The 11,429-nt window shown below is 40.2% G+C and overlaps 1 protein-coding gene across 1 annotated transcript; it reads right to left on the bottom strand.

Moving 5' to 3' along the window:
- Positions 1–5,467: 5,467 nt before the first annotated feature.
- On the bottom strand, positions 5,468–11,428 carry SLC25A51 (solute carrier family 25, member 51; the record flags this gene model as incomplete). The annotated part of the gene is made up of 2 exons (XM_009321281.1): positions 5,468–8,107; positions 11,357–11,428. Coding segments are annotated over 2 exons (987 nt in total), but the record flags the coding sequence as incomplete, so codon positions are not given.
- Position 11,429: the final 1 nt, after the last annotated feature.

The raw sequence follows: 11,429 nt of genomic DNA, 5'->3' as shown, positions 1-11,429 counted from the left end.
TACCTAGAAAGGACTGTCATATTTTGGTGTTCAGATTCACTATCTCCGGCTTGACAGAGCATCCTTTTAAAAAGTTGACTCTTAAAAAGCCTTTTGCAAAATATGTGTTTGGGGAAAAAGAAGACATCTATGAAGATGAGATAGCTGGGAATACATAAGCCTGACGATCCTTTTGTAGTTTTGAATTTGTGTAGGTAGCATACTCTGGGTGTTGGTGGAGAAGTCATTGAAACTTAAGGCTCCTCTGGATTATAAGAAAATAATCTTAAATTTCCTCTTTTGGAGAATTTCTTTAGTAATACAAAGCCTTCAATATTGGGTGTTTGGTAATCTGAGGACTAGTTAATTACTCCTGCATTGGTTTTCATCATCTTTAGCAACTGACTGCTAAAGGATTACATTCAAGTAGTCAAGTATGCACAGCTGACAGACTTCCTACTGTTTGGTAAAAGTCCTAAACATTCTATTCTCATGGGTTTTTAACAGAAATATTTGGTGATGGTGTCTCAGTAGAATATCATCCCAGCTGGAGGAGGAAGAATAATTTTTTAAGTAAAAATACTCAGTTTACTTAAAATGCAAATAAATGCCCATAGTCATCTCAGATAGCAACTTGAAATGTTGAAGTGTTCCATAGCATATCTTTTGAGGAATTCCGTTGTTGCTGAAACTATTGTCTTGAACTCGAAAGTAGACTGATGAAATCATAAATTGAGAGATGCCCTGTCTTACAAAACTGACTCTTACATTCAAACACTTGTACCTTTTGAATGCTTTTGGAACTGTGTGCAAGGAACACAATTCATAAAAAGGTATTTTTTCACTTTAATTGGCCAGGCCATGAAAAATGGGGCCTAGTGACTGAAGGAATAAAATATGGAAGTGTATCTGAGACCAGTTAGAAATACATCACTTCCATTTGCACCCAGCTCCTTTTGTGTGCGTATAGCAGCCTGTGAACCTGAACCTACATCTGGGGCAGCTTGGATTTGTTGGTTTGTTAGAAACAGTTCAGGGGGACTTCTCTTGTCTGTGACTTAAAGCAATGGAAGTGAAATGTGCAGAAAACTTGAGGACAGTTGTGGAATACAAGATTTGTATGCAAAAGAGGAGCTAAGCTACAAGGAGTTTTTAATTGGCCAAGCTGTTTGGGGAAAACAAACAAAAAACCCAGTAGCAGCGTGTGGCAAAACTTCTGGATACTGTGTTCTTGGCATTAGTCCAGTCGAAGTGTTAAGTATCCTGTTCTGAAGTATTTTGAAACAATGTAGTGTGACTGTATGAATATTTGCACTTCTCTGCACTCCGCTCCATTAAAAGTTGTGGCCTGTTAGTAATAAAGAAACAGGTTTTCCCCTGTCCCTGCACTGGACCGTGATGGCTTTTTCCCTAAGCACTCGCTCTCCCTGCTTCTAGGCTGCTGTTTTCTCATCTTATTTAATGTTTTACTAGACACCATTAAAGAGGCTATAGGTAGCATTCTGAAGAAATCTTAAATACTGTTCTCACAGGCTTGAACCTTGTTTGTTTTGGAGGCGAAGAAGCACCCATGAAATCAAAGCAGTTCTTGGGTCTGTTTTCATAGCTGGTGTTGGTTTTTCCTATCGGAAATTTCTTGAACTTGTAGATTGCTTGTGACTTTAATTCTATGCCTGTTAATATGCACTGAGTGTTACTTTTTTAATTCTACCTCATGATACGCTGTTTTTTACAAGAGTATTGTGCTGAAACATTGGACATTAACTTTTCTGTATAAAGAACTGTTACTCCAAAGTGACACGTCATCACATCTAGATACTATTGGCAATGCACCGAGCGGTGGGTTGACCAGCCCTGCCCAGCTCTGGAAGCCAGGGCCACTGAGCAGGAGTGTAGGACTGATGCTGAAAGTTGACCTGGTTAAGGGGTTTGAGGATATGTTTATGCTTTTGTAGCGTGTCCAGCAGATTCATATTAAGATGGATTCTGTCCATGTATGCTGTAGAAATGTTACCTAGTTCTTCTGATTACATTTGTAATAAGTTTGAATTAGAGTAAGTAGGTAATCTTAGATTTTGATCATTTGATTATTCCTTTTCAACAATACTTGGAAATTTTCAATGAAGGTTAATCTGTTTTACCTATGAAGTTCATGTAACACTTACTGAAACACTATTCTATATAACTGATATGCCTTGCAGTTGCACCTTGGTGGAAGGAGTGATTTTCAGTTGTCTTTCTGAATAATATTACCTTGCCTTATTGAATTAATGAAGTAATTTGTTGGTGAGCTTTGGATTATTTCTAGATAGTAAAAAAAAAAAAATAAATTATTGTTATGTTCAAAAGATGAATTCTTAACCTTCCAGAACTATATAAAACTGTCTGAAACAAATATAATAAAATGTTTCAAACAGTAGATGAAAGACTGCACTAACAGCAAAGTATGATAGTGGCTTATACCAGAGGTTTCTTTAAACTGGTTTACTTTCGACCACTCGAGTGTTACATCACTTGATAAATTTTACAGTATTTCTACTAAAGATAGAGCTCCCTATTTGATTATAAAGCACGCAGTATGTTTTTTAAATGCATGGTTCATATTCATTAACTTCTCTAGTAAAATAATTCCTCCATTCACAGCATGGCTGATCAGCAGAAGCAGGTAAACTGCATAATTAAGATCTCTGTAGGAATGTCAACGTATAGCAGTGTCTACAGGAACCAAACTAGTGTTTGAAGCTAGTAATCCTTTTGTAATAGTCCAGTGACTGTATGTTGTGGGAGTAAATGCATTTTCTGAGTATTCCATTAGAGGTCAGTCTATAAATCAGTGCAGCACTGTTAGACGTTTGTGGGGAGGGGGAGAGAAGCTATTAATGGGACTATACAATGACATTCATGTATATGTACTTTCGCTGTATGAGGGGGGTGTGTGTATTTCAGTGTATATACAGCCATGGGGCATCAGTCCACTTGTCAATCATGGGTAGTTCAGGGAAAAATGTAACCTCCAAACAGAACTATTGGGGATAGGAAAAAAAGCACAGTGGTACAGAGACACACACACACACACGTTTGCACTCTTGGAGTCTTGGTAAGGACAGTTTGATTGCCTATTACCAGAATTAGAATGTAAGCATCAGGTTCTTCTGCAGTTTTGGGGGGTGGGGGTGGTGATTGATTTTGGTGGGAGGTTTTTTGTTTGTTTGTTGGTGGTGGGGTTTTTTTTAATTTGGGTAACACTGATGTGGAGAAGGTCCTGATACCGTAAAACATGGGTCTGTTGCTCTATGAAATGTGAACTCTTAGAAAAAAGAAATACACTTGCCAAATGAAAGCTTTTAAAAAATCTAGTTTACAAGATTCTAAGAAGTTGGAGTAAAAGGAGAAAGTCAACAGCCTGTAATATTTTTGTCCTGGAAGAAAAAGAAACTTCTCATTTCCTGATCTTAGTCAAAGGTGCATTTTCTTAAGCACTAAGTATCTTCAGTTAAGTATAAGGTTTTTAATACAGGAACAAATTGTGCATGTAGGATATTTTGAAATACCTGAGATTTCATAGTAAAAATTGTAGCCTTTTAATACAGTATAGAAAGTATCAGAACTGCTCTGAAAATATTGTACTTACAGCCGTACATAACTTAATATTTGTGGACAGTTTCTCTTGCTTGCATAATAAATTAAACATTTAATAATTCAATGAATTAAAATCTATTTTAATGTATTTATCTTACACTGAGCTCTGTTCTGTCATGCTCACTGGTTCTTGCCTACTCTCTACAATTAAGAGGGGAAAAAAAACAGTGGTTAAAGCAAAACAACTGCTGTGCACAGGTCTTTTTCCCTCCATGGGTTTTCTTTGCTACTGTCCTTACTGTCAGGCATGCTTATGAGAAGAAATGGCTCACTCATGAAGCCTAGAAAGCAGGACATATGTTGGAGCTAGTATGATAATTACAAACTAAGTGTAATTAACCATTCCATTGCCTGAGAGAGTATCTGTCGGGTAGAGGGCTCCTTTTGTTCAAACAGCAAACCCTTGAAGGCAGCATTGTTGTTCTTGTAAAATTTTGCTTAAGGAGTCTTGCAGTGGTGAGCAGGCTATCTGTCCACAGGGAACAGCCTGAAACTATCCTGCCTGCTCTGCCATGGATAGCTGTGTCCAACGCAGAGGGTTGTGGGTTGCCTGTGCCAAGAGTGACACTCTGCCCTGTTACACTTCCACTTGCAAAGGTTTGGGCTCCAGTGAAGCCACTAGGCACAGTGAAAACAGCATCTGCATAAAACCGAGTTCTGCCTCAGCATCACCTGAGGAGCAGACAAATGTCACAGTGTCATACAGGACCAGTGAGGCACTGCATGCTCAGGGCATGTTGTGCATGTCACTTGGTTATCTGCTGTTGTGTTTCCTGTAAATGAGGCCTCAACACATGTAGGAGCAACTTGACATCTGGGTTTACATCACAAGGTGGATTTGAGTTGGGCCAAAGGAATACAAGCTAAGCAGCTAAGGAAATGAGCACGCTTTGTTGCCCTGGCATTCCTATAAAGGCAGTAATACTAAGCTGCTGCTACAGTTCTCAAGCTTGTGCATCACAGTGCTTTTCCATCAACTTTTCCTGAAAATGAGATGAGTCAAAATTTGACTGTGAACATCTTATCCATACAGCAGCCCTGTTTGATGCAGACCACCAGAGCAGGTAGCAGTAAACAGTCTGTACCCTGCCTAAAATAATCTGCTATATCCGGTTTACCTATCCTGATGCTGCAACAATGCTGTTTGGGCTTGTCAGCATGTGTGGCTTTCTCTTGCCTCCTCATTATACACTGCATAATAAATGAGGGGAAAGCTGTCTCTCTAGTTGTTAGAGATGTGATGGCATTAGTTTCTATGAGAAAAACCTAACTGGACTATCACAGCCTGACTGACACGTGGTATTTATTTCTCATAGCTGTTGCCTCTCCCAGCCACACTATCGTTTCAGAACTGCTGACAGCTGTTGCCTTCATATTAGTTTACTTTCCCATGCAAAAGCCCCGCTCCATCCCCCCACCCCCACCCCCCAAACAGCTAAGAACTGGCCAAATGTCATTGCCTGATTAGCATAAAATGGGTATACATGATAATTTGTGTGCCAAAACTCACTGGACCCGTCTCTTCACTGATTATGAGTATCTGTCCTCTTAAACATAAAACATCTGTAATTAGTTAAGCATACAAAAGTATGTATTGTACAACTGTCAGTGGTTATAAAGCAAAGTGAAGATGATAGTTGAGCATAGTTCTGTCATGACAGACCTACAGTGCGCTCCATCTAACCGTGCCACATACATAAGCAAAGACAGCAACAGACCAGGACTCCACTTGCTTCCTTTTTGCTACAGTAATGCCTATCACCAATTAGCAGCAGGCTTATGTTAAACTCTTACCAGCAATGCTTCAGATTTCCCAACATTAGAGAAGTATGTATCTTCCACAGAGAAGAAGGATGCAAATTTTTTTATTCTGCTAAGGAGTGATTACAAAAAACAGCACACTAGTAAAAATCAGCTTCTGCCAGTAACAAACATTCAGTAAACATTTTATTTAAATGCAGATAATCACAACATTCAGATACAAGAATGCTCACTTGTGCCTGGTCATTTTTGACTGTGAAGCTAGGGACTGTATTACAATACACTGATTAGAATCAAATGGAAAACTCAAATTAAAAAAAGTAATAGCCACTCCAAAACTTATGAAAAGACCAATTCAGACCAGTTTTTGAAAGCTTTCCTACCCCCCATCATCCAAAATATTTGGTTTTATATAGTTTTATAAAATAAAGTCCCGCAGGAGAATCAAATGCTTTTTATTGAGACCCTCACCTGGTTTATGGTCATGCTTGCTCTTCTGTCCCTTTCTCTAAGGCCTGAAGTCTCATATCTCTCAACTCCCAAGTCTGTAAGACACACAATACTTCACATTTCTGTAAGTCTTTTTCAATACTCACCTACTGAAGTCCTTAAACATGTCTCCAAATGCTGTATCTTTCCTACATAGCTGCTTCTAAGGTCATCTTTGGCTGTCGTCTCTGCTACACTTACAGACCTCCACTGAAGTGGGTAATACCCAGAAACCTCATCTTGTCAGTGCTGCTGTACAGTTCTGTCTTACAGAACTGTTAAAGAGTACATATCAAGTAGGCAGAACTACAAGTATCACGTAAAAGTATCTTCTTGTGATCCATTATTCCACAGCCGAAATGAAACAGAAGTAATTTGCAAAAGACAAGATACCTCAGTACAAGAGAGTTATGTTTGTGAACTAATTTCACAACTGCGGGAAGCTGAACTATTTCATGAGCATTACAGAAAGGGCCATCTTCTTTCTGGCCCCACAGCTGTAAGCAACAGAAAAAGCAGCAATGCAAAAGAAAAAAAAAAAGCAGAACAAACTCCATGTTTACAAGTAGGTTTTTTAACAAGGAAGGACACTTTAAAGCTTTAGTAAATTTGCTGTTTCATTCCTTCCACTTTTCCCTTTTTCACATGAAGGCACACGTACATATACACACACAGAGATCCCACTTTGAACTGGAGTCAGCTTGCACTGAAGTTAAACATTCAGTAACCACTCTTACGCTGCTGAACGAAATGTTCATCTTAAAGCCAAGCATCAAAACAGCTGGCAGAAGAGTTTGCATAGGCTTAGTTTAAGCTTGAAGTTCTAAACTTCAGTCATCCTCATCTGGATCCGTCCTTTTAGCTTTAAACAATAAGGACTACTTAGGACCCTAAAACATTTGAAAATGCAGTTCTTAAATTGAGATTTTGAAGTTTATCAGGCAAGGGAATCAATTTTCATCAGTCCCTCCTTGATTTTCATGTTCTACAATGTGGACAGTGGAGCACATTCCATCACGGAGCGTTAACAAATTTTGGGAGTGATACAGAATAAGCCGCTGGACTAATACAAGTCTTTTTTTAAAAAAAACTTGTATTTGTCTAGTAGCTCCATTATGGGTAAACTCACCTGCCAACAGATAAATACTTTAAGAAGTTCATCTTAATTGCACCAAGGTTTAGATGCATCACCATTCATCCCATAAATATTGAAGGCCAAGACTAATTACCTTTCACACTACGCAGGCACTGTTCCCTGGGATTAAGTAACATCATATGTGCCAATACACAAATGAACAAGAGAGCCGAAGGAAGATAGTGGTTTTCACAATAGCTTTAGCAAGAATTCATAGGTTGCATTGATTATGCCCCAGGACAGGACAGAACGATGGTAATTCAGATGGGCTCCTCTGAAAAGGTGGATCAGTTTTCTATCACGTTCCAGCCAGATCTTCACAAAGACTTTTGAGAAGGACTGAAATTCACCACCAATTTGAGCTTGCATGCGAGTTTTTACAACATTCACTGGGAAAAACAAGAATCCCAGCATGGCACCCAACAGCCCTCCACAGATAAAGTCATTGACCAAATGAGTGCTGTACGAAGTTGCTTCAGGCAGACACTGTTTGATAGGTCCCCGTAGGCCAAAGAAGAGTGCATTACTGGGTCCATTTCGGAGCAGAATAGGCACCAATCCCCGATAATATTCTCTCATCCCATAGACTTTCAGTACCTTGAAAGCCTGGTAAGTGTTTGTAAATTTATCGTGGTGTTTGTAATCCTGAAGCAAAGTCTGAACTCGCTCAAAAGGTGTAAGAACAGCTTCTGTGGTCCCTGCAAGCACTGCTGCCATGCTGCGAGTGAGTAGTTCAGGAGCACTCGTGTGGCTATGGAGCAGGGAGGAGAAATCTTCATACAAGCCAAACATTAAAGCCAGCGTTGTCGTTTTCTGCATTAATGGAGGAAGGATGCCACGATAGAGATTTCGAATTCCATCCTTCTGCAGCTGATGTACTGCATCCTTTGTTTTCAGGCCATACAACTGCTGTCGAAAGAGGACCTTCTGGATGGGAAAAGTGACTGCTATATTTGTGAAGGCCGCACAGTAGCCACAAAGATAATGTTTACCAGAGGTAGCCATTATGTCATTGCTTAAATATTCCTTTGAATTCGTCGGGGCAGAACCTTCTGAATCCATCATACTGTTTTTCTTACTGTAGTATATCTCAGTTCTCCTTCCCTACATCAAAAAAGAAAAGAACGAACACGAGCTGAGCTGCAGGTGACCCTGCAGATTTTTTCACACTAGTGGATCATTCAAATAGCACCTGGTATCTTACATCCGAGGAAAGCCCCTAAAATTTGACGGAGAAAAGCAACAAATGCCAGATCTGACAGATGTTGCACTGTTTTCTACTCAAGTCTCAGAGACCTGAAAAAGCAGCAGTTTTTCCTTTCTGTACACTTGCAAATTAAAATAGAAATAAATTGGGAAGGAAATTGAGATATGAACTCCTCAAGTGCTACATTACAAATGACAAGAGGAAGCTTACACATTAGATTTCCCCATTCACTGCGCCAAGGAATTCAAACAGTGAAGGGTCTCTCACACTAATAAAAACACACATCACTGGGACAGTGGTGGTACTGACAGAAGAGAATTTAAGAAAAAAAGAAAAAATAAAATACATGCAGTAGCATTACAAATTCTAATCACTCTACTCTGCCTTTCCCCGTGGCAGAAAACAACAGATAATTTAAATAACAATTTGTCATGGTTTAACCTGGCCAGCAACTAAGCACCACACAGCCACTTGCTCACTCTTCTCCCCCTGGCCCCAGTGGGATGGCGGGGAGAATCAGAAGGGTAAAAGTGAGAAAGAAACTCATGGGTTGGGATAAAAACAGTTCAATAATTAGAAAGAAATAAAAAAAAAAATCGTAAGGGGAAAAAAACAACAAAAAGAGAGAGGAAAATGAAACCCAAGAAAAGCAAGCAATGCAAATGAAAACAATTGCTCACCACCAACCCACCGATGCCCAGCCAGTCCCTGGGCAGCAGCCCCCCCCGCCAACCTCCACCCCAGTTTTATTGCTGAGCACAAGCATGACATCATATGGTATGGAATACCCCTTTGGTCAGTTGGGAGGGGACACAGCTGGGACAGTTGACCCCAACTCCTTGTGCAGCCCCAGCCTGCTCAGTGGCAGGGCAGTGTGAAGAGCAGAAAAGCCCTTGATGCTACGCAAACACTGCTCAGCAGTAACTAAAAGATCCCAGTATTACCAACACTGTTTTCATCACAAATCCAAAACTTAGCCCCATACAAGCTACTATGAAGAAAATTAACTCTATCCCAGCTAAAACTAGTACACAATTTTAATCACAGGCTTCAATTAAACTACAAGAACACTTCTAACACAGTTTTGAAAAATTCTGAAAGTTCCAGTTAATTAACCTGCAGCCTCATCTGCAGAGAAAGACAGCATCTTGAACCCACACTTCATTTCCATGTTCTGTCGAGAAGTTTAAAGACCTTGAGCTTGGCTAGATCTGACATCCTAAAGGACACGTAAACAGAGACAGTTCTACCAAATAAAGCAGAGAAGTACTGAAGTAATCATTACCAGCCAAGACTTGTTTGTCATTTAAAATAGGATTACTTATTCAACAATTATAAAACACTGTTTTGCAGCTGATCTGAATTCTAACTTAACTCAAGCTGTGCTGTAATGGAAGTCAGTAACAATCAAGTGGGGCTGGTGGTGGTTTGTGAACTTCAGATACTCCCCACCAGCAACATGCATGAGACTTCCATGATTTCAAAATGGTATTTGGGGCTAATACCCCTGCTTGGTGTAAGGAACTGTTTCTCAAGGTGCAGCCACTACAAGGCTGTTATGTGAAGGACGCATGGCAGAGGTTATACAGAAACAACCTGGATTGCTCAAAGCAACCTGACGGATTATTTTGACCAAGTACACAATTTATTTTTTAAACAAAACACATATATAATACCTGGATTGGCTTTCCCCTACAGTTACATGCTATTTAATCCTTTAAGGTCTGGCAAGTGAAAATGCCACCTAAATAATTTACAAAGATGAAGTGTTTCTGTCAATACAAACAGTAATATCAGAGACAGAGATATGCACCAGTTTAGACTATTATTCAGATTACTGTAGTTCTACTTGCATATACTAAAAAAGCCACATATGCAGATATGCTAGTCTTAGGGGACAGTGGGTCATACTAATTCAACTAACACAGCGTGGAAGAATCTCACCAGAGAAAACACTGTTAAGGAGATGATTCAAAAGGCCTTTGACAACTAGCCATTTATATGGATGGCAGCTGCCTGTGGCCAAAACATATTTTTCCCTCAAAAGAAACTCGTAATAAATAAAATAAAATTTAAAAAGAGACCTTTAGTTTAGTTTCAGAAGCTACATGCTCTTTTTGGTGTAACTACTGGATCTGTCCAGTAGGGAAGTGTTGAAGACTGCAGCGATCCTCACGTAAGGAAGTCATTATGCTTCTGAGTCGGGAACTTGCAAGACCCAGGCACAGCAAGTCCTCCCAGAAGTGTTTATGACAGAACCCTTGCTTTCACACATAATTTGTAAGGCCTGTGCCACCTACAAGTACTAGATCACAGCAGCCACTTTGTTAGAATTTAACATAAAAGAAACCATTCTCAAAAAAGAGTAGAAGTTTTGGATCAACAGCATTGCCTATACATACAAACCCCTGAAGCTGCTGCAACACCCCATTTAAACACAGAAGTTCCCCTCAACCCAGGAGCCAATTTCAGAGCGCTCTGAGCAAGGGGGCACATGTGAACCTTTTTGACATCATGTTCCCTGATCCAAGATCTGTACATCAGGTGCCTGCTACTGTCACCATCTTGTGGTATGCACATCTAGTACTTCTAAAGAAGGATTCCAACCCATTTACCTGCCTAAACGACCATGGCCTTCAAAATGTTTGCATGTAATCCACTAGGTCAGAAGAACACAAGGGAAAGAATAAAGAAAGGACATTTGTTACCTGATATTGCATTATATCTCTGTATTTGTAATACTGGTAAGAGATTACAGTGTTTCCCATCATCCTGACTGCTGTGGAACAAATGTGCTACCTAGGAAGTCCTCCTGGCCCAATCACAGTTTAAGATTACTCTGGGAACTCAACACTCATTCAATCAGTAAATTAAATCAGAGTAATACTACAAACTCACCCTCTTTCGCCATCAACTATGAGAAATATTCACCCTACACAATTAGCCAAATCCTGAAGACATGCAGGTGTGTCAGTTAACATGGAAGGTTTATGGATTTGTTCATTTGTTTCTCCAGCTGATCAGCTACCACTACAACATACGCCAGATTACAGCTCAGGGCTCACCAGCCACTGGCTCCTCGCCACTGACAGCCCACTGGAAGCACCGAGCACTTCCCGAAGCACACAGCGCACTTCCAGACTCACTGCATTCTCGGCGCAGGGCTTCCCACGGTGCAGCTGCCCGGGCAAACCCGCCGGTCTGGTGCCGCTGAGGCAA

The sequence above is a fragment of the Pygoscelis adeliae genome, unplaced genomic scaffold (genome assembly GCF_000699105.1).
Source record: "Pygoscelis adeliae isolate BGI_AS28 unplaced genomic scaffold, ASM69910v1 Scaffold433, whole genome shotgun sequence".
Lineage (NCBI taxonomy): Eukaryota > Metazoa > Chordata > Aves > Sphenisciformes > Spheniscidae > Pygoscelis > Pygoscelis adeliae.
The sequence above is the reverse complement of the archived record's forward strand: the minus strand, read 5'-3'. Positions and strand labels throughout refer to the sequence as shown.